This window comes from Mus caroli, unplaced genomic scaffold (genome assembly GCF_978045245.1).
Source record: "Mus caroli unplaced genomic scaffold, Mus_caroli_1 scaffold_1, whole genome shotgun sequence".
Taxonomy (NCBI): domain Eukaryota; kingdom Metazoa; phylum Chordata; class Mammalia; order Rodentia; family Muridae; genus Mus; species Mus caroli.
Window position 1 is genome coordinate 127,792,399 of NW_028227256.1, and position 27,370 is coordinate 127,819,768.

The 27,370-nt window shown below is 51.1% G+C and overlaps 1 protein-coding gene and 1 long non-coding RNA gene across 8 annotated transcripts in view; one reads left to right on the top strand and one right to left on the bottom strand.

Moving 5' to 3' along the window:
* Positions 1-1,035: 1,035 nt before the first annotated feature.
* On the bottom strand, positions 1,036-25,982 carry Ikbke (inhibitor of nuclear factor kappa B kinase subunit epsilon). 7 transcript variants are annotated; one of them, XM_029477404.2, is made up of 22 exons: positions 25,728-25,982; positions 25,053-25,141; positions 22,799-22,909; positions 22,039-22,179; positions 21,483-21,612; positions 19,967-20,148; positions 19,697-19,857; positions 18,434-18,544; positions 18,076-18,255; positions 17,198-17,394; positions 16,471-16,535; positions 16,303-16,394; positions 16,086-16,172; positions 12,333-12,408; positions 12,097-12,212; positions 9,682-9,758; positions 6,452-6,491; positions 5,589-5,690; positions 4,286-4,382; positions 3,511-3,617; positions 3,281-3,352; positions 1,036-1,252 (listed from the first exon to the last, which is right to left on the bottom strand). In XM_029477404.2, exons 3-22 carry the CDS (start codon positions 22,883-22,885, stop codon positions 1,237-1,239), a joined length of 2,136 nt encoding a protein of 711 aa, XP_029333264.2. In that variant the 5' UTR covers positions 22,886-22,909; positions 25,053-25,141; positions 25,728-25,982; the 3' UTR covers positions 1,036-1,236. The 7 variants fall into 7 exon arrangements, with proteins under 7 accessions (XP_029333264.2, XP_029333268.1, XP_085697018.1 ...); XM_029477408.2 differs by having other exon boundaries at positions 1,036-1,765; XM_085840892.1 differs by lacking the exon at positions 18,434-18,544 and having other exon boundaries at positions 1,036-1,765.
* Positions 21,933-27,370, top strand: part of LOC147006118 (uncharacterized) — a 99,973-nt gene continuing 94,535 nt past the window's right edge. The window contains exon 1 of the long non-coding RNA XR_015047731.1: positions 21,933-21,997. This is a non-coding gene — a long non-coding RNA (uncharacterized LOC147006118). The remainder of the gene's footprint in view (positions 21,998-27,370) is intronic.

Consider the following 27,370-nt stretch of genomic DNA (forward strand, 5'->3'; position numbering starts at 1 on the left):
ATTAGCAGCTCGGCCATCCTGGTCAGGTGAAGCCTTTCAGAAGGGTCCTGGACGTGTGAGCATGCTCAGGAGACAAGGCTCGGTCTGGATTGTGTTATTCCCGAACATCTGCATCTGGCTCCATGGAATCCCCTGGCTCTTTCACTGTACTCCACCAAACACAAGGGTTCTGAGCTTCCAGGGAAAACCCGCTGTGGGACTTCCCTGTTGGGCCACTGATGAGCAAAAGCTGGCCTGAATTCATTCCCAGAGAGCGGGCTAGAAGTGGCTTGGTGATAGGGCTGGTCATCAAGACTGAACTTGAGTCCATGGGCTTAAGGCTCAGAGAACATACGTGAAGGAACAAGCCTAACCTGAGCAGCTAGGCTCCCCACTCCCACCCCACCCCCACCCCTTGGCTGCCTTTTCTGTAGACATCCCCTTTAGGGCTCTGCCTTCTCCATTCCTGGCCCTGCTGGCTCATTTAGGGAGAGCATCCTCCATGAATGGGGAGACTTTGGTGAAGACAGGGTGGACTGGGGCCAATCACTGTGCTTCCTGTTTACAGTCCTCGCCTACGGAAGCCACCTTACTGTATTGGCTAAAGACTAAAGAAGAAAGGCTACATTTGCAAGCAGTCAGTACAAGTTGGAATGTTCTACCCAGGTATCCCCTCTAGCTTCCAGGCTCAATAAAGGAAAGTTCTCCAGTGGTCCTCACACATATTAGGCAGAGCCTAGACTGTGAACAGTGATAAGTCCTGGGGAGAGCAGCAGACGATTAGGTAGTAGGTTTTTTGTTTCTTTGTTTTGTTTTGTTTTGAAAGGGAAACTTTCTCCCAGAGACCCAGGTTCCTTATGTGGCCCCTAAATGACAGAGCAGGAAAATGGAGATCTTTTAGGGAGAGGCCATCTTCCCTAAAATCAGCACCCACTGGGGAAAAGGCAGGGACCAGGAAATGAGCTTCACTGTTCCATTTCCCAAAGCTCTGGAGACGTCCCTCCCGGACCTCCGGGCTTTCCCACCCCTTCCGGGTCAGGTACCATAGCTGCAGGAAAACAGAAAAGGCGATGTATTTATTCCATGTCTGAAGGTGCAGGCCTGCTCTCTCCTTAGGACTTTGGGTTCCAACATCTGTCCAGTTAGCATGGCTATGGTTGATACTGACCAGCTGTTTCTCAGAACCAAGCGTTCCTCGGAGAAAAGGCCAAGGGGAATCCTCAAAGCACCAGCAGTTGGCCTCAACTACCCACTTTCTCAAATGCAGGTGCATCTAGACCAAGCACAGAGGGCCATTGGTGGGTTGCCTGAGGCCAGGGATGGGGACACTCAGGAAACAGCATAGGAAACAACGAAGAATAAGCCTTCCGATCCAGCACCCTGGAGAAGCAGGAGAAGCCACAGGAGAAACCTGCTGGTCCTGGGAAGTGCAGAGCGTGAGAGGGCTGAGCCTTTTCTTTCCAAGACCAGACCTCCAGGGCCTGGGTGAGGAAGAACAGTCTTGGTGTCTTGATAAGGCTGTGGTAGCCGCATGGTCTCTTCTATAGATACTGCCTGGGATGGCCAGGAGTCCCTGTCCTAGCTGCTTTCCAAGAGGACAATCAAAGTAATGCTAGTTTGTTGGCCAATGGCCAAGAGGGAGGTAGGCTAGTGAGATGGAACCAGAACTTGCCCCGAATTTGGTCTCACAGTGCAAGGGTACAATATGAATGATTCTATTGCTTCTGAGTGCCTTGTGAACCCCCAGGGAGCTCAGACATCTGGTGCTGATGGAACTCTATGTAACCTGTAAGGGGAAGCACAGGTTTTAGCTTGGCATGCCCATAGAAGAAGCCTGCAGATGGTACCCAAGGCCATCAGTGCTCAGGAGCACCCAGCCATCAGGTCCTTAGCTCTCCTCCTGTACCATCCTTATCCCCAGATACTACCTTCTGCTTTTCATCTCTGCATGTTGGAATCCCCTGGGAATCTTAAAAGACTCCTATCCCAGGCCTCTCTCAGGGTCTCTGGAGAAGTTCCCCCCAGACCGCTATACTTTTAGAAGCACCATTGTTCCAATGTGAAGATACTCTGGGAGGCCAGAAAGGAGTTCAGATTGGTGCACTGTGCTCATTGGCTGCAGGTCCGAATGAGGAAGTGCAAATTCACTAAAGCAAAGTTCTGAGATATTTGTAAATAGATTATAAATCACAGCAAGAAAGATTTATGTTGGCACTAATGATTAGAACTTCCTGCTCAAGAGGACTGAAGCTGTGGAGGAGACAGATTCTCCTCAGCTGGAATGGAACTGGGAGTGGATGCCTCCCCAACTCAGGAACCCTCCAAAACTCCGAGGGACAGGCCACAGGATCTGCTCCTGGTTGCTCTACCTCCAGAGCACAAATCTGGTGTCTCACAGTAGCATGGTGTGGTGGTCTGATTGAGAATAGCACCCGGAGATGCATTTGTTTAAGGGCTTGGTCCCCAGTGGGTGGAACTATTTGAGAGGGAATAGGAAGTATGGCTTTGTTGGAGGAGGTGTGCCAGTCGGGTTGGGCTCTGAGGCTTCAAAACTCCATGTCAAGCTGGACACGGTGGTGCATGTCTTTAATCCCAACACTCAGGAGGCAGAGGAAGGCAGATCTCTGAGTTTGAAGCTAGCCTGGTCTACATAGTGAGTTCCAGGACAGCCAGGGCTACACAGAAACCCTGCCTCTAACAAATAAACTGCTTTATACAGTGGGACTGCTACAGAGCAGACCTCCTGGGTTATTCAGGCAGTTCACAATTCTGGTGTGTATGTCCACACCCACATTTTCTTTTGTGACTTTTGGAATCCCAAAGCTTGAGCACTGCTGCTGGTCCCCACCCACAGGAGGGAGTGCTATCTGGAGATGTATTGGCCTCGGCACTCTGAGGGGGTGGGAAGAATGGAGCCCATGTGGCAGGAGATAGACCTTGGGCAAAAATGTCAGTTTGTCTCTGCCATGGTTTCAGGGGGAGACATAGTGGCATTCACTCCAAGGACACCTTAGAGGATCCCAGAGACAGTGTGAGAAAGTCTTAGGCACATTGCCCACATTCAGTGCAGAACCCCACTCTGAGATAGTGAGGCTAGCTAGCCTCAAACCCTATGAGTTAAATCTACAGCTCCTCAAGATGGTACCCTGCTTGTGGGTGAGGCCTTACACTCCATTGTGGTTGCCTAGAGAATCAGCAGGTCCCATGGATCCTGCATGGGGCTCCCAGGGACTCTGCGCCCTGAGCTTGCAGCTTGGCAGCAGGGAGGACACAGCCTTCCCCAGACACAGTAGATGCTTACCGTTCGATGAGTCGGTTGTTGTCCTGGAGATCAAAGGCCAATAGCTTCATATCATTACAAAGCTCCTGCATGCTGTCCAAGGCACAAGAAAGGGATGGCTGAGACCCCGGGTCACTTGGTCCAGAGCCCACTTGCAGAGGCCCTGGAGCAGCCTCTTTGGCCTGGCATGGGATGAAGCAATGAGCTTTTAACCTCAGCCTCCTCCTTCCCTCCAACTCTCCAGGACTTACTGGAAGACCAGGTCCTTCGGATCAGGGCCGGGATGAGGAGCCATAGGTTGTGGTGACACCTCAGCTCCCTGTTTGGAAGCTCTGTCCAGAAGGAGCTGATCAAAGATCTGAAGGGAAGCCATGGGTTAGTCAGGAAGGACCTGCCAGCTTTCATGTGGCTGGTTAGGGGACATGCTTGCTGAAGGAGGGTAACTATCTCCCTAGAGCTCCCAGAACTACCCCATCTCTCAGCATCCCATTCCTTCCCATCCTGGGCGTCCCCACTGCTCTAACAGCTTCCCTTCATCTGTTCTGAGAAGAACGATTCAGTTTTGGCAAGTTCCCCTTTAGGTCTAACCTAAACCTCTCATGAGTCACAGTTTGGATAGATGCCATTCCTGGCCATTCTCCGAGGCTGCCCACCCCGCTTGCTGGAAGCCACGTGTAGCCATCTTCTGGAAGCCCCCCCCCTCCGTATTCCCTGTGGCCAGCTAGACAGCTGCCTTGACCGAGAGTGAATCAGAAAACCAAGAAGAGATCGCACAGCCTCAGGAGGAGCCTTGAGACCTCCAAGGCTGCATAGAACCTGAGAAAGAGGCCCTGGCGTATAGTGACCCTCAGTCTGAAACCACTAGGAATGTTCCTATCTGAGGGCACTCACATCTCAGGTGAGTCAGAGACCTCCAGCCCTCATGGGCATCCCTGAATTTGGTCAAGGCTGCTCTGTCCACTGGCAGGAAGTGATCCAGGTGCCCCTCCCCTCGGCAACCCCTAGAACTCTGAAAGCACCCCACACCTTGTTCAGACTCTCCTGGGCTCCCCTGGCTTCCGAGTTACAGGTGGCCACAGAGTGGGCAATGAGATGCAGGTGGTTCTGGGCCCTCTGCACCTGCCTTGAGTAGAGAATGAGATTAGAGCAGGATTCGGCTCTCCACCGTTGGGACAAGGTGCCGTTGGCTTACCAGGGAGTCCTATGCATTGAGCTCCCTCTCGGACTGTTTTTCTGGGAGTCACCCATCTCTCTCTCTTGCCATGCTGAGGGAACTGAGAGAATCCCAACTGAGCCAGGGCAGGGATCAGTAACACTGTCCATGTGAATGTAGCTGGGTCACTCATGTGGTTACTGGCAAACACAGAGTCAGGCAAGGCTTGGGAGAGAGATGACATTCCAGGCTAGTGCATCTCTGTGAGTAATGACAGGCCACTCTAGAGCATTTATGTGGGGAGTGTCCATGCCTCTGTTTCCATAACAGAGTAAGGGCAAGACTTGAGAATTCTAACTTCAAATCGGAACGCACACAAGGAGGGACATTTCCCCATTGCACAGAGGAAATCAAGTCCCAGGTCCATTAAGCCAACAGCAGTGAGCTCTCTACTCTGGATACACATTGGGATTATGGGGTTAGCTTTTAAACTACTGATCTGATAGCTAAGATCTGCCTAGGCCCAGCAAACCAGAGTGTCGGGGCTTGCCAGGCATTGCATTCTAGTGTGAGGGGAGAGGAACTGAGCCCATGACAGGCCCGCAGGCCACGCAGCATATGAGGAAACCAACGTTCCTTCTCAGGGGCCCCGTGGGCCTGTTAGAAAAAGGAGTCCCAAATTTGAGAGATGGAATGTTAGTGGGGACTGCCTGGCCTGCTTCCCTGCCCCCCTGTTTCTCCTCCCCAGGGGAGTTGGTGTTCTCCCTAGAGAGAAGAGACCCATTACAACAGACAGCACAGCAGGTGAAATCCAGATTTTTAGGGGCATCCTCGCCTATGTTCTAGCCTCAAGTCGGCTACCTATTAGCTCTGTGGCATTAAGGAGAGACCAGTACCCTGAGCCTGGGTCCTTTCATCTGAGAAACGAGATGGTGGCACTGGCTGTGTGAACACTGGGGAACTGAATAAGCACATTTGTAGAAGTCACCCAGCCTTCCGACCGGCCACCATTTCCATACTTCTCACTAAGTCCTCTCTTACTGAGCCGTCCGCAGAGCCCATGTTTTGCAGTCTGGAAGGGCTGGGCCAGCCTAGCCCAAGGTCCTCTGTAGTATGGAAACCCTGGGCCAGCCCAGGCTCCTTGAGTTCAGAGAGAGGAAGGGCTAGGCTGCTTACCTCATCCGCTTGCCGTGTGTGACCAGCGACACCTGATACGTCTGCACACACTCCTCCTGGAACACCTGCAGCAGCCTCTTGGCTAGATGGCTGAAATTTACCCTGGAAGGATAGAGACCCCATGGACTGGGGTGAGCAGCCAGAGCCACCTGCATGTAGACTTAGCCCATCCACCGCCCCTCTGCCCGAAGCAGGGGCAGATCTCAGGGAAGAGAGGATTGACCATACACTTGGGTCCTAAAGCCCAGAGGCCAGAAAAAGCCACGAGAACCAATAAGGAGACAGGGGAGGCCAATACAATGGTTAATGAACACATCCACTCTCAACTTGATCCCTGGGAGAAAATAAGGACACGGAGCTCTGGAGAGCACAGGTGTGTGCACATGTGTGTCTGTGTATGCATGCAGGAGTGCACATGTGTGCACATGTGTGTCTGTGTATGCATGCAGGAGTTAGAGGTGCTATAGCTCTGGGAGGAAAAAAAATCTCCAAATAGCCACCAGACCAGGGAGACCTCATGGAAGATAGGGGTGTCCAAGAAACAGTATCTCTGAGATGTTAAGCAGGCCCATGCCAAGGTCAAAAGCAGGGAGGGGGAAGGAGCCAATCAGTGAGAATAATTAGAGAGAAAAATCCTATAAACTTGTTCATGCTGGGAATAAAGCCAGTTACTTCAAGGTTGATTGTGAGAAACCTCTGACTCAGCTGTGACCCTATATAACAAGGCTCGGATAGTTACGACCTTCGCCCAGCCATGGCCAAGGGTAAGTGCTTCATTCTTTCCCACCTAGAATAAAGATTCTCTCCATCCCGATGAGCTCCGCCCTCCTGCCCACCTGCCTGCTGGGAAGGGGACCACTCACTTATCCAGCTTGTGGATCTGCTCCTCATTGTAGCTGAGCCCTGAAGGAAACAGATGGGGATGGCGTCACCACTCAACTAGTCCGGGAACCAAGTTAAAAAGACGAAGAACAGCCTAGGGTGGGGACCATTTTATGGGATCTCAGGCCTAGGGGAGGCCGCAAGGATGAGGAAATGGAACATCAAGTAACTATGACAACATTGCTGTTGTGGACAAAAGACTGAATATGATTTTGGTATAAAGGAGCTGAGGAGAAATGCTTTGGGGCTCCAGAGCGAGGCGAATCCTGCTGGGTGGGCAGGAGATGTTGCAGGTGGGAACGCTGGGTGAGATGATAGCGCAGCTTCGGCCCTGTATCCTCCACCTTCCCCAGCTGGCAGCTGGTTGGCTCCATCCCTGGAGTCTCTCACAGGTAGGCCAGCACCTTCTAACTGTCCCTCTTTGCCCAGCAACTTTTTTTCAGAAGGAACAACTTTGGGTAGAAGTGCCCTTGCCTAGATAGAGGCTACTGCAGACAACCTTAAAGCTCTTGCAATGAGGAGAGTCTGCCCCCTGCTGGGCTTTGAGAAATTGTTTTCCCAAGTTGCAGTAGCTCCAAGGTTAAGAGCAGCGGGTCTCTACCCCTTTGGGGATGACTGCCCTTTCATGGCGGTGGGGGGGGGGGTTGCCTAAGACCATTGGAAAACACAGATATTCACATAAAGTTACATCTGTGGAGTGGTAACAAGAATAATCGTATGGTCTGGGGTCACTACAGCCTGAGAGACTGTATTAAAGGGTTGTAGCGTTAGGAAGGTTGAGAGCCACGGATTAAGAGGATTCTGGTTTGCCCTTTCACTTTCCCATCCCACCACCCCAGGAGTGAGGTCCTCTTCCTGGGCCTGCACTAGTGAAGGCCGAGGGACCTGAACACACTCCAGCTCTACCTCCTAGCACCAGGCAGCTGTGAACAAGCGAGTTGGCTCAGGTAACCGTCGTGTGCACACATGGATGCCTATCCGGATCACAGGGGAGTGCCCTGGAGCCTGCAGAGCAGCCTTCCAGAATGGCAGCGTGCAACACTCCAGGTACCTGGGGCTGTCCACATTCTAATAAAATACTCTGTGAGAGCAGTACATATAGACACTCTTGAGGCTATGAAATGGGATGGTTAAAAGAAGCTGGACGCAGAACGATTGCACTAACCAGCTGTTCTGTGCCTGTTCCCTAAACTATAAAATGAGGAAAATTGTGACACAGAGAGGATTGTTGTTGATGTTCATTTTTGAGACAGGGTCTCTCTACATAGCCCTGGCTGGCCTTGAACTCACTATGTAGACCAGGCTGGCCTCAAAATCACAGATATCCACCTGTCTCTGCCTCCTGAAAGCTGGGATCAAAGGTGTGCGCCACCACACTCAGCAGTGCATGGAGTTTTATGAGCACTAAATAATTCAAAAACTTATGGAGTCCTATTTAGGTTGGCGCCTAACATCAAGGCAAGGCTTTAAAGCTTAGGTGGCGGGAATATGGCGTTCCAGACGTGGAGGTAAACCGAACTTCCTCACACTCCTAAGCCTCAGTGGTGGCTGGCTGGGCACAGGACCTTGGCTGAGTCCCACATCCTGCTGCTTCCAAGGACAGGAGGATGTGCCTGTCCCATGCCCTCTGAGGCCAGGCTCCCAGGGAAGGCCCAAAGGAAAGAGATGACATGTTCTGAAGATCTCCATGTTCTCATTAATGACCACAGGACACTGGTGGCCATGGTGTCTGAAGACCTGGATTTTTAATTTAATGTACTCAATTAACGTAGAATTGAAAACTAAAGCAAGTAAAAAAATTTTTTCCACTAAATAGAGCTTTTTAATTGTGTTAAGGCATATCACATTTACTGAACATTTATCTTCTAGACAGAGATATAAAGTATATAAACTACACATGGGGTTTTGAAAATTTAGCATGAAAAGGAGCATAGAATATCTCTTCAGTGGTTTTGTTTATATTAAGTATATGCCGAAATGACATTAGGATGTATTGAATTGAATAAAATTTATTAAATTACTTTTGCCCATTTTTTCTTTTTAATTTGGCTGTGAGAAAGCTTAAATTGCACATATGGCTAGATATTATATTTCTCCTGACAGTGCTTTATAGATTATCCTGGGGCCAGAAGATCATTAGGCAATGAGGCAGATATGGAAATGTTTGGAGCATAGGGTGGAACAGGGAGTGAGCCTTAATATGTTAGCTCCCTAGCTAACTGGGGCTTTTATTCCCAGGCTTCTTCAACGTTGTCCCCACCCCTTCCCACGTTCAATCCTTACCCGGACTACTCCACCCTCATCCAACTCAGACAAGCTGGTTTCCAGTCCTAAGCCTATGAAGCGTTGCCCCTGCCCAGAAGGTCTTTGTGGGCATTAGCAATAACGTAAGAAATCTCCTAGTCCAGGAGCTCTAGTGGGGATTTCTTCTGATCCTCATTCCCAGATGAACTGGCTCTTTTGGTGGTCTACAGACATACTAGAGGGCTGGGGAGGTGGCTCAGTAAGTGCAGTGTTACTGCACTGTGTGGAAACTAGAGCTCAGCCATGGAATGCTGGGCAGGCCTTGTGGCCACCCATGAGCCCAGTGCTAGGGAGGTAAAGACAGGAGATTCCCCAAACAAGCCGGCTAGCTACATTAGTCAGAATGGTGAACTCTGGGTTCAAGTATGAAGACTCTGCCTCAAGATAGAAAGTGCAGAGCAACTGAAGAAGAAGCCAAACATCTGTCTGTGGCCTCCACAACATGTAAACACACATGCATTCATGCACACACAAAACACACACACATGTGCACACACACATGTACACATACACACACAAAACACATACATGTGCACACACACACGCACACACACATACACACACACACACACACACACACACACACACACACACACACACACACACGCGCGCGCGCGCGTGCACACACGCGCTCGCCAAAACCAAGCCAAATGAAACTAAAGGGTTTCTTTTCAGGCCCCTTTCCACATTACTCCAGCTCACTGTATCCTGTATCCACATCTCCTGAGCTTCTATCATGACACTTAGGATACAATGTCTCTCAGTGGCCTACAAGCAATGTGCAGGCAGAGACTCTTCCTGCCTTAGAACAGCAGAACCCCAACAAACAAAGTCTCCCTCCAACAAAGCCGAGGAAATGGAAGGGAAGAGGGAAGGTTTCTAGTTGTTGGCTCTTTTCAAAGCTTACCTGGCCTCATCCTGGATTTCTTGAACTGTTTGTAGATGAAGTGCATTTTGTCCAAACAACACTGAATCTTCTGGGCGCTGTGGGCAGAAAGCGAGACACCTCAAACACCACACAGCCACAGAGTAAGCATGTGATCTGGGAGTGGGGAAACTGGCCTGTCTCTAAACTGACTTAGATAATATAGACCAAGCCTTCCGTCTCTATTCTAGATCTCACCTTCCCTTCCTCCCCTCTCCCGGAGCAGGTGAGACAGAGGGTCTGGACTGGGTAAAAGAGCCCATATTTATAATAGACCTGATACCTGCTCCATAGAAGGATCCAGCAACCCTACCTAAAACAGTAAGGCAGGGTGGGTGGTGAAAGATGGCCTCTCGAGGGCCTTGTCAGCCTAGGGTGTAAAGTCATGACTGCTTCTTCATCTTGTTTTTCACACTGGACACAACTGTGTCCCTTAGGGCACTGGGGTGTCCTTCTTCCCTTAGGGCACCCGGTTATTCTTCCTCACCCTCAGGACTATTTGGTTCCACTCCATCCCAGAGATTTCTAGGTAACCTCAGGTGTTCCTGGGTTTGGGCTAAGTGCAAGCTTGTTCCCGGGGGCTCAGCCTGCCCCTCTGCTGTCCTATTGAGAAGTTGCCGTGAGGATGAGATCGGCTGAGAACGGCTGAGATCGGCTGAGATCGGCTGAGATCGGCTGAGATGAGTGTAGAGCCACAGTTTCACGTGTGTGAAGTCAGAATTGCCTTGTGAGTCCAGAAAGGCACCTCAGTGCACACAGAGGGATTGCGGAGCACACTAGCAGAGTGGGGGAGGGGCGGCTAACCCAACAAGCTCAGACTCTGCCATAAGAGCTGGGTGTGGCATGCACACCGCTCTGCTCATCTCAAGCACCCGTGAAGCCTCTCGAAGTCTACATGACGAGTTCTAGGTCAGCCACTGTTACATAGTGAGGTCTTATAAAAATAAATAAAAAATTATAAAAATTTAAAGATAAAAATAAAGATAAAAATAAATAAAAAATAAATTTAAAAAATTCTCAAAAGACAAGTAAAAAAAATTACCATAGATGAGACAGAGTACACAATACTATATTCATTTTAGATCAGGTTCTGTGAGGTGTTTGAATTAAGAATTGAGGACATGGGACATTAGATCTGCAGAGACCTCAATGGCCATGGTCTCGATGGGACAAGGGCGTCGGTGGCTCTGCACTTGATAGATCATGGGTAGACATTTTTAGGTCTGTGAAAACAGTAACAGGGTTCTTCAGAAGCTACAAGCCATGAGCCGGAGAGATGGCTCCGTGGTCTAGAGTACTTGTAGGAGATCCAGATTTAATTCCCAGCATCCAAATGGTGGTTTACTCACATAGGACCAATTCCATGTGATCTGATGCCCTCCTCTGTCCTCTGGTGGCACTGCATGTATGTGGCCAACAGAAGTAAATACATGAAAAACACCCATCCACATAAAATAATAATAAAATAAAATAAATGTGTTTCTTTGTGTTTTGAGACGAGATTTCTCTGGGTGGCCCTGGATGTCCTGAAACTCACCATGTAGACCAGGCTGGACTTGAACTCACAGAGACATGCCTGCCTCTCCTTCCTCACGGGCTGAGACTAAAAGCATGTAATATTACATCCATTTTTTTTCAGAGATTTTAAACGTATGTGGCCAGCCTGCCTGCCTATCTATCTATCCATCTATTCATCATTTATCAATCAATTAATCTATCCACCCATCTATCAGTCTCTCTACACTTATCTATCCATTATCTATATCTGTCTGTCTGTCCGTCCATCCATCCATCCATCCATCTATCTATCCATCCATCTATCATGTGGTACTGGGAATTGGACCTGGAGCCTAGCACATGCTAGGCGAGTGCTCCACCACTGTGATACAGCCCAGGCAAAATAAGATAAATTTAAAATCCCTGTTTGCTGTAAACTCTTAGGGGAGGGGTAGATCTAACCTGAAGCCCACCCATCGTGTATTGATTGTGACTCAGAGAAAGTGAACCTCTCTCAGAATGAGCCTTCTCTCATCTGCTAACCAGCAGCACTGGCGTTTGTCAGATTCAGCGAGATGCTCTAAGTGAGAGGTCCTCTTTACAGACACACCCAGAGAAAAGGAGCCAGATTTCCTTGCAGAGCTACAGCGTCTGCTGTGACTCCCTCCCTGTGAGTCAAGTCCCCAGTTAGGGCAGGACCTAGGTCCTCATCCCAGAGCTGGTCTCAGGAGAGTGCCTGGCTCTTCCTTAGACTCCTCTCCCACACCTTAGCCCCCTGTCCCTGAAGAGAGCAATCAGACTGACTCAGAGAAAGCTGCTGAGCCTTTGGGACCACTGTGCACCCCGAAGTGACCCATCCCCCCACAGCATCATCACACAGACAGTGGGGACCCCACAGACCTTCTGTTATCTTCATGGCTCTGATTCCGGTTCTTTAAAAGCTCTTCACCCAGACAGCTCAGGCTCCTTTGGGTTTCTGTGACATTGTGGGAACATTTAGACAGGACCTCTGAGAGCTGTGGGGCCGAAAGAGAGAATCCTGTAGGGTCCTTGACTCCAGGCTAGGCTGTGCAGTCCGCAGGCCCACTCTCCCTACCCCTTGTTCCTGTAAAGCTCTGCCCTCCTGCTTCACTCACAGTCTGCAGCCTGGATCTCAGCTCTGTGGCCTCCTTTAGTTCCTGGACGTCAGGCATCTCTGCTCCACTGCTGAGCCTGGGTGTGGGGAGGAAGTAAGGATAAGGCTATGTTTGGGGGTTCATATGTCAGGAGGCAGATGAAGAGGTAGAGGATTCTGTACCCACACACAGCTTCTTTGTGACAATCTTGTTGGCTTTCTGAGGGTTTGAGACAGAAGAACCAGCTTGACATGGGCCCTACATACCAAGGTCGTGATATTGTTGAGCATTGTAAAGAATGAAAGTTGAAGTAGGTTGAATGCCTACAATGCAAGGTAGCTATTAGAAAACACCTTGCTAGAAAGTTCTAGAACTAAGCAGAATGAAGTTCTTTTCAGTAGAAACTATGTTTCCTGACAACCAGTAGCACACTGATGGGAGGGTACCAGCCCATAATAGTCCAGGACTTGGACCATGAACATTCCACTGCCCCGTGAAATGATTGACAACTCAACCAAGAATGATTGACAGGTGTATATCTTCAAGGTGTCAAGGTAACACTACCCGGGTTCTTTTGCAGGAAAAATATATCTACCCAGTACAGAAATCACATGACCACTACCTGTGGTGTGTACCCAGGAAGGACTCAGCATGGTTGATGGTGTGTTCTAACACAAAATGTCCAACAGTCTGAGGAGCCCCCAAAGATGCTGCTGGGAAAGAGGAAGCCAAGTGACAACAGAATGTTCTATGAACCTGAGGGTGGGGCAGTGGACTGGGAGCTTCCCTAAGCCGGAGGAATGAAGGCAAGGGGTGTGTGGGGTGAGGGCGGAGGGAAGAGCTTAATAAACTCATGGAACAGGACTACCACACACAAAATGTAGTCTTGGACTGGTTTCCAGTTTGGACAAAACAAGTTATAAAAAGGAATCGTGGGACAATTGTGACAGAAAGTTTCCAACCATGGTACAGAGGAGATGTGAATGTACTGAGGGAAGAGAGCTCACTTGCTGAGGAAAGCAGGTTATAACATGCTTAGGGACAGAATGCAGGTGACAGTTTACACACACACACACACACACACACACACACACACACACACACACACGACAGACAAAGAAGGGGACCAATGCTATGTGACTACTCGTGTCTGGGTGGGAGGTCCTTTTCCACTTCCTGACTTTCTCCACCAGCATGTAGTCTTTTTAATTACTCCCTCTCTGTTTTTATTTTAAAATTTTATACAATATATTTTGATCATGCTTTTCCCCTCTCCCAACCCAGGCCCTCCCTGTATCCCTACCCACCCAACTTTCTGTTTTCTCCTTCTTTAAAAACAAACAAGAAAAATCTCAATAGAAAAATATCAAAACAAAATAAAAGAGAGTCTTGCCTCCTTTCCCCCCAAAACCCAACAACCATGGACTTCATTTTATGTTGGTCAGCTCCTCCTGGCCATGGGGTCTTCTGTAGAGTGGTCGTTATACCCAGTGGTACTCTGCTGGGTGGAACTGATTTTCTCTGTGCCAGAGGGTATCAACTGCAAATAGCTTTTTGTTTAGGGGTAGGGCCTGCTGTCCACTTTCCCCTCGCAGACATAACCATATTTTCTTTCTTTCTTCCTTCCTCTCTCTCTCTTTCTTCCTTCCTTTCTTTTTTCTTTCTCTCTTTCTTTGATAGGTCTCTCTATATCCTGGAACTTGCTCACTATGCAGTCCAAGCTGCTCTCAAACTCACAAAGATGCTCATGCCCCTGTCTCCTGAGACTTGGGATGGAAGGCATATGTCAGCATAGTCTTTACATGATAACAATGAAAGAAAGAATCCTGTATCTTTTTGCTTGGAGGTGCAGGATCAGAGAAGGACAGAAGAGGTGAACAGAGAGTCTCGGAGTCCACCAGAGCCTCTATGAAGGCAGGAACTCTGCATTGTTTTACCTGCTAGAGAGCTCTGGGGGTTCATAGCAGTTATCCTATGTGTGACTATTGGCTTGTTATGGGAGTGAATTTATATTATTGGGGGTTGAGGAGTGGGGAGACCTCAGGATTGCTGAGACCTGGCCTGATGTCCAGCTGGAGACCCTCTGGATAAAAGATAGGAAGCCCGTCTTGCTAAGGAAGCACTCTGAAGCAAGAAAGGATGATCAGACAGGAAGGAAGTAACACTTTGCCTCCAGCAACAAAGGTGACATCCACTCATGAAAACGCTCCCATCCCGATGTAGATGACTTAGACTCCAAGGCTTAGAGAAATCTACAGGTTGGAGGATGTCTGGGAAAGAATGGGATTACAGAGGAGACTTTAGATATTGGCCAGGCAAGGAAAGGTACAGATGGCCCATGGTCTCCTGCAAGCCACATCTGGTCCCTGCAGGCTCCTCTGTTCTCTATCCTCCTTCATACAACCGACACCCACTGCCCTCAGAGCCTAGGAACCAGAGTGGAAACCCTAGCTCCTGATGCCTGTCTCCTACAAGCTGTCAGTCCAGGGCAAGGGAGAGACACACATTCCCCACACATTCCTCTATATACTCTCCCCAGATCGAGAACTCACAAAGGACCACAAGTGGTTATTTTCTTGCTACCAACCTCTCTAGATGTGGCCCCTCCAGTATTCCAACCCTTCCCCACCCACCTCTCTCCCTAGCTTCACTCCAGGATGTGCCTCACACGTTCCTCCCATCCCCCTATCAACCTAGGCTTTGTGGGCTCGGAACCTCAGTGACTTGGCTCCCATTTCTAGAGGGCCCTTCCTTCCCCAGGCTCAGGTGCCAAGGAAGGACTGGCTGCCGCAGGCAAGTACAGGCCCTTCGGTGGGGCAGAAGCCACATTGTACACACAGATCTCATCTCTGTGTCTTGGCCAGGGGACTGGCCGGAGGATATCTAACAGGAGTGCTCACAATGGCTTCCACCCTCAGCCACCACAATTGGCGCCATTCCTGTCACGTGACCAGAAATAGTTCTTGCTCTTTTTCCTCCCTCCCCCATCATCTCACCATTTGTTTTAACCAAGCCCTGGGCCCACACAGGCATCCAACCCACCCTGGGAAACTCCCTGTACTTCCGAAGGAAAGGCTCAAGTTATTGGGATGGGGAAAAACTTCTCCGGGCTGCAGAACTCCGGTCTCTCATCATGGACACACTACACCCTTTCAGAATTCCGGTGATGTTCTCCTGATGGCGGCGAATCCTCCCTTGCTCTCTCTCTCCACCCTTCACTAGCTTAGCGTCCTCCTTCCCGGGCTCCTTCTTTTCAGCTCAGAAGGCAAGGGCAAGTGGAAGACCCAGCTGAAATATGAGCAAAAGCTACAGAGGCTGGAGCAGTCGGGATTTCTATCGCTGCTGTGCAAGGACAGAACCTGGGAATGGGTCCTTCCCCTGAATTCTCGGGGGCGGGCGGGGCGCGGGGTGGGGCGGGGCCTTCACACAGAACGAGTGTCACGAATCGTTCAGAGTCCTGGTGAATTAAGTTCCTACCTGGGGTAGGGAGCCTGCTTGTTCTGGGACATGAAAGGGTTTCTACCCCTTTGAGGGTGCCTTAGATCCCAGAGAGGCAGGGTCCCGGTGGATTTCTCCGTGATAGGCAGGACTAGGCCAGGGATGGATATACATTTGGGAATACAAGGTTTGAAGGACCTGGTGAGGGTGCTAATGTTGGGGGAAGGGGAAGAGTGGGAGCAGGAGGGCTCTGGTTGTGGAAGGCTTATACACCTCACGGGTGAGGCGCAGAGAGGAGAACTGAGGGGCTCCAGTTGGCCTAGGTGGAACACCCACCTTTCAGTGCCCAGGCTGCTGCTGAGGTAGAGGAGGGCTGTCCGTGTGACCTCCAGTGTCTGCTGGCACGTGTCCTGAAGCACCTCCCTGTGTGAGGGCAGCCCAAGTCAGAGGCACCTCCACCGGGGCACTGCGCATGTAGGCGTGGCCTCGGAAAAGGGTAAGAGATGTCTGGACGGGTTTGCTATGCACTCCTCCAGCTCTTCACGGTACTCACAGGACCCAGTGTAACCCCCGAAGCATCAATGCCTGTCCATCCAGCAGGACCCGCGCCAGCCACAGGGCCTGATAGCCAGCGCCCAGCACCCCCTGAAACGTACAGATGTGCAGGATCAGTCCTTCCTCGTGTCAAACCCCCTTCTGCCTCCTGGGGGTGGCCCCTCACCTTAGCTGTGCTGTAATCAGCCTGTAGGTCAACCTTAGGGACGAACTTTGGGACATCCAGAGCAGCTGCAGACAAAGACTCTGTCTGAGGGGCCTGCTTTTAAAGACTGGGTCAACTCTTGGGTTATCTTTCCTTGTCCCCAGCACACAGTCATTGCTGATCTCCCATTTAAAGCATCCCAACTTTCCGGGTACCCAGCGCCTTGCAAACTTCGACCCTGTGGATCCTCAAAGTTGCAGTTATTTACCGCCACCTTGTGGCCACATCCCAGAACTACACTCCAAAGTTCAAAGCCCTGCCTTAAGACTGGAGAGGTTAAAGCTCACTCCCTCACCTCGGAGGAGGACTAAGCATGATCGGAACGAGAAGAAATATTTATCCTAGAAATTAAGGAAAGAAAATCTAGGTCTCTGTCCTCCAGCCCTTCTTTCCAGCAGCCTGGACTCATGCTTCTTCCAACTCAAACTATCCAAGACATCCCTACCCGTGGCCGAAACTGTTGAAGGTATAAAGGCTCTAAATGCCCTGTCTCTGTTGGAGGATCTGGGAAAAACCCAAGGAAGTCTAGTCACCAACTCAAGTCACGTGGCCACACAGAGGCATGCATAGCATCCAAACCCAAATATGCTCTACTCTATGGGCCAGAGAAACACTCACTAAGAAAACAAGTCATGTTTTGGGAGGGTGTCCAGAGTATAAAAGATTCAGCCTAAGTGGCCCTACTCACGGTCCCTGAAGGCCAGCCCCTTAGGTGTGTCGCTGGACATGCTGAACAGAGTTAGAGGGCTGCTGGCAGCTGTGTGGGCGATGTGCTGGGCTGAGAGGCTTGGCTCAAGGACACAAGGGTGACCCTCGAAGAGGTACTCCTGGTGTTTGGGGGTCACATTGGTCTGCTCATATACAGCCTCCAAAAAGATGGCAATCCTGCACATGTGAGAGGAGAATTCTGTCCGGGGGCAACATGGGAAGGCTCAGCTTTTCTCCGATAGGGTCTGGGTGGGGGTGTGGCCAGGATGGGCACCAGCTGGCTCTGCAGCCCCCTACACACACAAGACACAAGAACTGTCAGAGGTAGGGCCCAAGCATCTAAATGGAACTTCCCAGGTTTCAGAAGAAAAGTGGAGCCCAGGAACTCCTCATGAAGAATGGGAAGAAGACCCCAGAGTTCAGATGCCTAACCTCTGCCTTTATGCCCAACCCTGCTGTACTGTAACAAAATTCTCCCCATCCCATAGAGTGCTCCAGGTGTTGGGGGCACATCCCACCTCGAAATACTGAGGCAGGAGGATAGAGAGTTTATCAGCTGGGGCTACCCAGCAAGATCCTGTCTTAAACAGCAAAGACCAAGAATTTAGTGAGAAAAGGGGTTCTATGAACAACAAATTACAGACCCAGGAAATTGAGCACCCCGCCTCTGGGACAAGCAGTACTGGCTAGCATTGGGAAGAGTGGGGGATTCGGAACACAAACAAGGAAGTCTGTTTGACTTGAACTTGATGGAGATAGTACTTTCCCCAGATATGTTTTGGGAGATGACCCCTTAAACCCACACCACTGCTTAGACAGGGAAGACTCCGATTCCCCCTCTCTCTTGCTCCCACTCACGTGTTGTGGGCGTGGATGTAGACATGATGCAAAACCGCCTGGGGTAGGGAAAAGACGTGGATGACTGTTCGCTGCAGGATGTCACTGGTCTCCGCAAAGAACTGATCAAAGCCCCAGCACTTATCCTGTTCCACCTCCAGGATGTTGGCCAGAATGGGTACCAGCTGGTTCTGCAGCCCCCTGCACACAGAAGACACGAGGACTGTCAGAGCTGGGGCCCAAGCGTCTAGATGGAACTCTCCAGGCTACAGACCCTGGGGCCCCTGGGGCTCTGCTGAGATAGCTTGGCACTCTTGACTCAGCAGAAAGAAGCGATCCCTAGCCTAGATTCCATAGAGCGCCTGCCCCTCCCACTTACATGGACAGTCTACAGGTGATGGGGAGGCTGTAGCTCCACTCCAAGGGACCATTTTCCTGCTTCTGAGTCCCTGAAATGGCCCCAGCTGGCTTCTCTGTGGTGATTCTGTACCTGTAGTGGAGCAGAATCAGGGCTCTAGACCCCTCCCCGACCCATCCATCATATTTAAACAGTAAACTCCAAACATCACAGTCCATGTCACTCAGCCACTGTACGGTGGGCTGGCACCCTGCTCCAACCTGTGAGATCACCTCTGCCTAGGCAAGCTCCATGCTTTAGGCAGAGCCCTTCTCGCTGTTGCTATGGCTACACCAGGTCTAGCCACCTCCACATCTGTGCCATTACAAGCTCAGCACCATATGTTTTCTCCACTTTTCTAACTGCCCCTCTGATCTATCCTTCCCTGGCAGTTCATCCCATTCCAACTCCTGACCCCATCCCTAAACGTAGTAACATTGGCTCTACACAGCTTGCCCCAGGACCCAGGGAGCACGCACCAACCTTCCTGCGGACACAAGGATAACACCTTCCTGAGGTGTCTTCCATTTATTACAAGACTAAGAAGGAAAGAGAAGCTAACCATTGGTAAGCTCTGAGGGACTCAACCAGGAACAATTTCACATTCCTGTGCATATGCTGCAAGCTTGCTGTAGACCCCAGAACCTCTGACCTCCAAGGCCACCACACCCTGCCTCCCAATAACCCCTGAAGACTGCCAATGGCGCAGACACAGTACTTATGGACTGCCCTGCCACCCTGAAACCCTCTTCTCTCAACTGCACATTATCTACAGCCAATGTAAGCTTCGGCTTTTCCTCTCTAAGGTTTATTTATAATGAGCTCTCAGCATTAAGTCCAGTGGATATTTTTTCCGGCTGCCCTCCAGCTAGAACCTTGGGAATCTGTCCCAAGATTTGCTGCCTCCTTCCTACACAGAATCAATAACAGCTCAGTAGACCCTTGTATTGCAGGTCCCTCATTTCACTGGCTGGACACTTCATCTCTTTTGTTCTGTGCAGTACATCCTGGCAACTCCTGTCTTAAGTTCCTCCTAGCAGTCAGTGAGAGACACTGGGTACCAGCTCCATCTTTACCCCTGCAGGCTCTGTAACCTCCTTAAGCTTTAATGGAGACACAGTGAGCTAGGAATGGGCGCAGGGCTAGAGGGAACACTGAAGGTAGGGCCCAGTGGAGGGAGGGCCAGGTGTCTGGAAGACGCTCAGGGCCTGTCCCCTTCATTCCCTGTCCCATAGCCCACCGTACATGATCTCCTTGTTTCGCCGGGGCCCACCGAAGGGGATGAAGGGCAGACTGCCTGTGGCTGCGTGGTACAGGGTCACCCCAATACTCCAGAGATCCACAGTCACCCCAAATGCCTTTTGCTGGGGTTTGCGCAGCACTGCACGCTCATACATGTCAGGGTGCTATGGAAGAAAGGCAGAAAGTGGCTATGGAGGGACAGCCTGGGCACTCCTAGGGGGACTCTTAAGGAGGCACACAGCGAGGGCAGAGGGTCACCAACATGTCACTTACCAGGTATTCCTCTGTACCATAGACAGAAACAAACTTCTCATCGTCGTCCAGCTCGCGGGCAGCCCCAAAGTCAGACAGCTTATAGATGCTCTGCCCCTCCTCACCCACCAGGCGCATGATGTTCCCAGGTTTGATGTCCCGGTGGACAATGCCATTCTCCCGCAGGTGGTTCATGCCAGCCACTGGGGACAGACAGAGCACCAATGGCTTGGCTCAGCTAAGGATGGGGAAGTCTAGAGTTTGTCCTGGTGAAGGGTCTTTCCTTGGAACCAAATAAAGAGTTGCCACAAGGAAACCCAGGGGCACAGAAAGACGGAGAGCAGAGATGCCCCCCAGGGCAAGCTAGAGGGATGGATCATTGGTTACCATTGCACTGGCCATTTTTCCTGACGACCCTGGTCCAATTCTCACCCTGTTGCCAGGTCATCTCACAACTGGAACCAGTTGACCCAGGTGGTCTGACACCCTTTCCGGGCCTCTGCAGGCTCCAGTCACACACGCAGCACACAAACATATGCAGGCAAAAACACTCATATACATAAAGTAGACATAATTTAATAAAATTTTAAGGTGGTGGTGAGATGGTTTTGTTGAGAGAGCTTGCTATTCTTTCTGAGGACCCGAGTGCAGTTTCCAGCACCCACGCCATGGCTCATAGCCATTGTAACTCCAGGTCCTGGGGATCTGAAACCTTTTGGCCTCTGAGGTTATCAGGCACACACACAGTGTACATGCGTACATATAGGCAAAACACTCATATACACAAAATAAATACAAGGAAGGAGTCCCAGGGACATCAGAATATAAGACTCATTTAGGTTCTTTGGGGAGGTTAAATATACCTAATGAAATTTATCACTTAAAAAATCATCTTTGAATATGTTTTACTATGTAGCCCAGGCTGCCCTGGAATTCCTGATCGACCTGCCTCAGCCCCCCCAGTGTGGGTGGGGAGCAAGCAACGCGGCCCTTCAATTTAGTGGATTTTTAAGCACACAGCTCAGTAGCTTTAGGCACATTCATACACTATCATGCAAACATCTCCAATGCTCCTCACCAAAAACTTCTCCTCCTCCCCTGATTAACCAGCACTCCTTACTGTGCGTCCAGCCCTGCACAGCAGTCTCCTTGTGCCTCTGACAACTTGGCTCCCCTAGGGGCTGTATCCTAGTGGAACGTATGGGCTTTGCTTTTCTGCAGCTAGCTTGTTCCTCAGCATGGGGCCCTTCAGTTTCATTCACACTGCCCAGTGTGCTAGAATTCCCTCCTCTGCGCAGCTATACGCCGCCACCTGCAGGCACCATGGTGTATCCTGTTGGGCTGCTTCACCCGGGCACTACAGCGAAGGATGCTACCTGTCTTCAGCTGTGGCAAATACACCGTTTTTAAGGATTATCTTCTTACAACTTTGAGCTGAATAAATCACGTGGATCCTTCTGGCCCATCAGAAGATCACACGCATCCTGGACTTTGGCCATGGAGAGGGCCTGTGCCTCGGGGGCAGGGCATGGCTCACCCACACAGCGCAGTACCACTAGGAACTCCTCTTCAGAAAGCCCGAACGTGTTCTCAGGGTCTTCCAGCACGCTCAGCAGGCTCCCACTGGAGCAGTACTCCATGATTAGCACCTTCTGCCGGCTGCCTCCCTGTGCAGGGACAAGGGGCGGGGGCGGGGTTGGGGCGGAAGGTACTTCCCACTGTCTGGAGGTTGCCTACCTAGAGGCTGGCAGCTCTCATTTCCGGTTTCTTGCTTGGCCTTCTTGTCGTGCCTCAGACCCATCTCAGACACAGAAACCAACCCAAGACAACCTTTTCCGAGAAGCCCTCTCTGATTGGGCACTTATTCCCGTTTCCTTTTCCAGTGATTTCCCAGTGTGGTTCCACACTCTTGAGTGTCTTGCCTGGTCCCTCCCCCACCCCCACCCCCACCCCGCAATCCCCTCCCCCGCCCCACCCCGTGCCCTTCCCCAATCAATGCCTCTGGACTGCTGATGAGCATGGCTTGCCTCTCCCTGGACTTCGAAGGTCAAGGTAAGAGCATTCATTCATCTCTGACCAAGCAGACGACCCACCGTTTCCTCCACTGCGAATAGCTTCACGATGTTCTGGTGATTCAGCCTCCGCAGGACCTCAAACTCCCTCACTTGAACCTCAGGAGGTCGCCGATAGCTGGCTGAGTTGAAGACCTTTACAGCAACCACCTCCCCAGATTTCTAGCGTGGGCACAGGGCGAGAGTAAGCAATGGGGACCACCTCTGCCGGGAACCTACCCCTATTGAGGAGCTGCAACCTCTTCTTCTCCTTAGCCTCTCCCCCAACCCAGCCCCAGAGGGAAGCAGGGGCTGGGTGGGCTCACATCAGCAGCCCCCTCCTCTACCCAGGGAGCTCGAGCACGGCTTGGAAGTGACCCTGATGTCCCTCAAGGGTCGACTTGCGTTCTTGCTCATTTTGTCATAGATAAGAACTACCCCGGCAGTCTCCCCTGTCTCCAGTTCCTGAGCACCCTGTGTGCATTCTGACACAGCTCTGCAGCCACTATAGGGACAAACCCCAACAGGCCCAGACTCCCAGCCCTGCTGTTCCTAGATGGCACTTGCTGTCACCTCCTCTCTTGCCTTGTTCTCTAGTCCCAACATGTCTCTGACAGAGGCACCATTCCAAGGAATTTTTCCAGCACCCCACACCTCAGCCCAAATCTATGGAGTCTTTTTCTCATCAGAGTTGACAGAATTAAGGGTCCCGGGACCCTGTCCAGCTCCATAGAATCTTAATTCCCAAATGGAGAGCCTAGCTCCAGGGCATGAAAGGGTCTGGGGCCAGAGTTGCTGTCACCTTGTTTCGGGCCTTGTACACACTGGCAGTGGCCCCCTGCCCTAGCAGGTCATCAGTATGCCACAGGTAGTTAGTGGTACTCTGCATCTCCTGGGCTTGGCTATCTTCTTCCTGGGAAAACAAAACAAACAACCATTTGGGGGGGTTCCTAGGGTCCCATGTCTTACCTGCAGTAGACATTGATAGCCAGCCAAGACCATCCCATAAAGGATTCCACGCAGCCACGGTACAGGCAAGGGAGCTGGGGAAGCGGTGGCTCAGGAAGATTAAGTAACGTCCCCCCAAAGAAGCAAAAGAGCAGCAGGGTGGGGGTCTACTGGGCCCCAAGCTTGCATCTGTTCTACCCTTGGGGACTGACTTCTCTTTGTCCTGTGCCCCAGGTCCCTCCCAGAACCCTTCAGAGGTAGGCCAGTTTACAGCAACAGAACTTTCTCTGTCTCCTCTTTCAGGCACTGGGGACTCAGAGCTTTTGCATCCAGGCCTGGGGTTGTCCCAGGAAGCAGACACAGTGTGGGAGGAAGGGCCCTGGGTCAGCAAAGGTCAGGCAGATCCAGTCACACTACCACAAATCTCCAGGATTGCAACATGAGCCTGGAGCCCTCACCCTCTTCTCTGCATTTGTGGCCTCTGACTTCCTACTGTTGAGAACTAACGGCTGCATATCAGGCCACCAGGCCACCAGGCCTTGCTCATTGCTTTACTAGAGGGAGACAGCCAAGGAGGAAGGATGGGAGGGGAAGAAAGGGAGGAGTAGATGATGTGGGGGAGTGTGGAAGATCTAAAATCATCAAATCCAAGGGCTCTAGAGCTCCAGGGAAGATCTGAAACCCTCCACAACTCTGCTCCCCATCTTTGCGCTCATCCCGTTCTCTTCAAAATCTGGTTCCTTTAAAGCAGTTCCAGAAAGTGAAGTCTCAGAAGTTACACTGACTGCCTGTCTGAAAAATAGGCCCAGAGCCAGTCTTTGGGGATGCCTGAGGCAGGAGCATAAGAAGGACCCCCCACCCCTAAAATGCTTTGAAATAAAGCTGTGCCCATCAGACAGAGCTCTAGGACCACACTGGTGCTCAAACCAAAGGTGGTTCCATTCTGAGATCTTTGTTTTGTTTTGTTTTTCGAGACAGGGTTTCTCTGTATAGTTCTGGCTGTCCTGGAACTCACTTTGTAGACCAGGCTGACCTTGAATTTAGAAATCCGCCTGCCTCTGCCTCCCGAGTGCTGGGATTAAAGGCGTGCATCACCATGCCCAGCTCCATTCCGAGATCTTTCTGCCTGGTTTTTTTTTTTTTGAAGACAGAGTAGCCCAGACACCTGCACCGGTATTGAGGATGGTCTTGAACTTGTGTGTCTACCTCCTAAATGCATGGGTTATGAGTGTGTACCACTTTCCCCTATCACCTTGGTGCTGGGGACTGAACCCTTGGCTTCATGCATGCTAGCTAAGCATGCTCTTTACAAACCAAGTGAGCTATAGCCCAGCTTGTAGTCTGATTTAAAAATGCACGGAGATGCTGGAGGTTGGGGTGTGTGAAGTGGGTGTAAGGGGTGGAGGAGTACCCTCTCAGAGGCAAAGGGGAAGGGGGATGGAGTAAAGGGACTGGGAAGAGGGGGCAGCATTTGGAATGTAAATAAATAAAAACAAAAGAAAATGCAAACTTTGGATAATGTAAGCTTTTGAGCCAGAAGCCACTTAAAGAGATCAGTGGTCACACCCCAGTTTCAGACAACACACGCATATTTGCGTTAGGCAAAGGTAAGGATGCTGATGAGAACTTCTGAAGGCAACGTGAATGAGTTGTCCATGCTTCTCTGTATGGCTGAGGAGTCAGCCCAATGCAAGGCTCAGACACAGCACACTGAAGTGGAGGCCAAGGCTGCAGCCTTGGGAGCTGGGTGCAGCAGATTGTGTCACCTTCAACTGGGGGCAGCAGATTGTGTCACCTTCATGACTCTACCTAGGCTGGTCCTCAACCAAGCCCTGCTACTGGGGCAAATCATAGCTGCAGTCAGGAAGGTGGGCAGCGAGGTGCACAGAACAGCATCCCAGATGGGCAGCATGGCCCTGGGTTCTGTGCCTAGAAGCTCTGATTGTGGCACATCTGGATTATCTCTGGATTACCCTCCCATCCACCCTCCCATCCCCAAGACCCTCTGTACATATAAGGTGCAGCACAGCAGCCTTCTGTGAGTCAACGCCAGCCTGCCCACAGACTCCTATCCTCCTCGGGGGCTCCTCTGTGGCAGATACACATACCTGCACTCCAAGTGGCTCAGAATCAGGCAAAGACTCTCCCTTGCAAGTGTGTGTTTTGCTTTCTGTCTGGGGCAAGTCCAGGAGCTGAGCTACACCGGAAAGAGAAGGGTGGGTGGATGAGAGGCCCCTTCGTGCTGTTGCTGTGCTGTTTGACTCTCAGCCCCATCAAAGGCCACCAGTCCCAGCCCTTTAACTTGTTCCTGTTGTCACCTTCCCTACAGTTCTTGAAGCGAGCGGGGGGGGGGGGGGGGGGGGGGGCGGTGTCCAGCCTCTTTCCAGCGGGGGGGGGGGGGCGGTGTCCAGCCTCTTTCCAGCTGTTCTGGAAGCCTCTCCTGGTTATTTGGGTCCCAGGGGAAAGATCCCAAGCAGAGGCCAGTAGAGGCCCCCAAAGCTGAACCCCAGCTTTGCATCAGCATGTTGAGAAGCAGAGCCCAGGAGGGGAGCTTTTTTTGACCAATCGGGGTTCTCCTCAGGGCCATCATGGTCCCTGCCCCTCACTGGCCTCCAAGCAGTCCGTTCTGAGAGTGTTTTCCCACAGAGGGAGTGCAGAACACTACCAGGCTCCCAGCAGCCACAAGAAAGACACAGGATGCGGGCATTCAGCTGAGTATTGACTTGAAGCTGCCCCGACTGGCTTCCCCACACCACCCTCCTCCACAGACGCTACACACTCACCCCATCTCCTATCTCAGTTGCAGGGCAATGCAGACTTGTGGAACTGGGTGGCACCCCCAGGGATTCAGGCCTTGAAGTCAATCCTGGGCAGTGCCTAGAAGATCCTGGTAGCTATGGGGCCCCCCAGGATCCACAGGCAAAGCAGGTGATGGTCTTGAGCCTGAAGGTCTCTTTCCTGCCTCTCTGAGAGCAGTGGGGTACCCAGTCCCAGACTCTTAACTATCATACTTCCTGATTCACTTTTCTCTCTCTCTCTCTCTCTTTTTCTCCCCTCCTCTTTCCCTCCCTTCCTCTCTCTCTTAAAGGGACAGGCATCTCAACGGCTGCCACACACACCTCCACTCCCCCTTCAGAAAAGGGAAAGAGGATTCTGTGAGTTGTCAAGTGGAAGCCATAGGGCCATCGCCTAAGCCACAAGGAAGCCAAGAACGGAGGCTGGAGGCCCTGTGACAGGCCACTGAGTACTATGCTGGCATCTCTGGAGGGAAATTCAAAGCTCTGCTTAAAGTCAACTAAAGAAGTCCAACAAGTTAACCAAGTTGAAAACTGCCTAGAAAGACCCAGGACCTGTGCTTGCCCCTCCTAGAAGCTGGACAGGACTTATCTTCCTTTAGGGCTTGCAAGAACAAGTACACACCCAGATCATAGCCCCTACTCTGACCTTACACACAGCAAAACCTGCTCCCACCCGGGGCTGTTTTCTGACCACAGCCGCCCAAATGCACTGTGTACTTTAGGTAGTATGGATGGCAGGGGATGGAGAATCTGGGAAGTGTTTTTTTTTTCAGACCACATTTGATGGTATCAAGTTCTGTACACCTTTAGTAATTTGCCCACCTTCCCAGCCATAAGCCAGTACACCAGATATCCTGGGAAGCCAGGAAGGGGGGCTGTGCTGCTCTGGTCAGCTGAGTGGGCAGTTGGACAAGGGGTTAAAACCCAGGAAATTCCATGTTTCTCTAGAATGTTGGTGGGACTTTCCCCTGGCCACACCTGGTGATTTCCTCTGCCAGCCCCACCCCACCACAGGGAGGAGAGGCAAGAACAGGCCCAGAGCTTGTCACTGACAGATCCACCCAATGATAATGTGACAGCGAGAGCCCTTGCAGTGGCTTCTCACAGTGAGGCCAGGAGGGGCATCCCTGAGGGTTCCACACTCCAGCCTGTGTGTTACAGGTTTCCACCTGGCAAGAACATGGGGGATTGCACTTGTCGATCATGGGCTTGGAGAGGACAGAAGCATGCATTTTCTCCAGCACATTATTTAACAGGTGCTGTAAGACCCCCTTCTCTAGCAAGGTGGACCTGTTCAATGTGGCTACTCCAGCAGTCTAGAAAGTCTGGGTTACTTTTATGGTAAGGGTACCCCTCAGGCCCACAAGGTATTTGCAGTGTCACTTTGACCATGCTGCAGGCTATACTCATGTTCTTCCATGAACCTGCACTCTTACCCTCCTTTCACTGGCAAGCCTATTCTCCTTTTTCCCCCAGGGATTTTCACACCTTTTAACACAAGAGCCAAGCCTAGTATCTCCTGTGAAGCAGGCACTGTGCTCAGGACAGAAAAGGGACATGGGTATCTTATCCCAGAGATGCGGGATGCTGGACAATGTGATATGAAGGCATGGCAATGCATACTGAGC

What these genes read in the sequence shown, in the direction of transcription:
- Ikbke (XM_029477408.2), bottom strand. Translation starts at nt 22,885, where the DNA reads ATGCAGAGTACCACTAACTACCTGTGGCATACTGATGACCTGCTAGGG. An exon ending in TGTACAAGGCCCGAAACAAG is followed by an intron (nt 22,180 to 22,798) that starts GTGACAGCAACT and finishes TGCCCACGCTAG; the next exon opens with AAATCTGGGGAGGTGGTTGC. An exon ending in ACACACGGCAAGCGGATGAG is followed by an intron (nt 4,383 to 5,588) that starts GTAAGCAGCCTA and finishes TCTCTACTCAAG; the next exon opens with GCAGGTGCAGAGGGCCCAGA.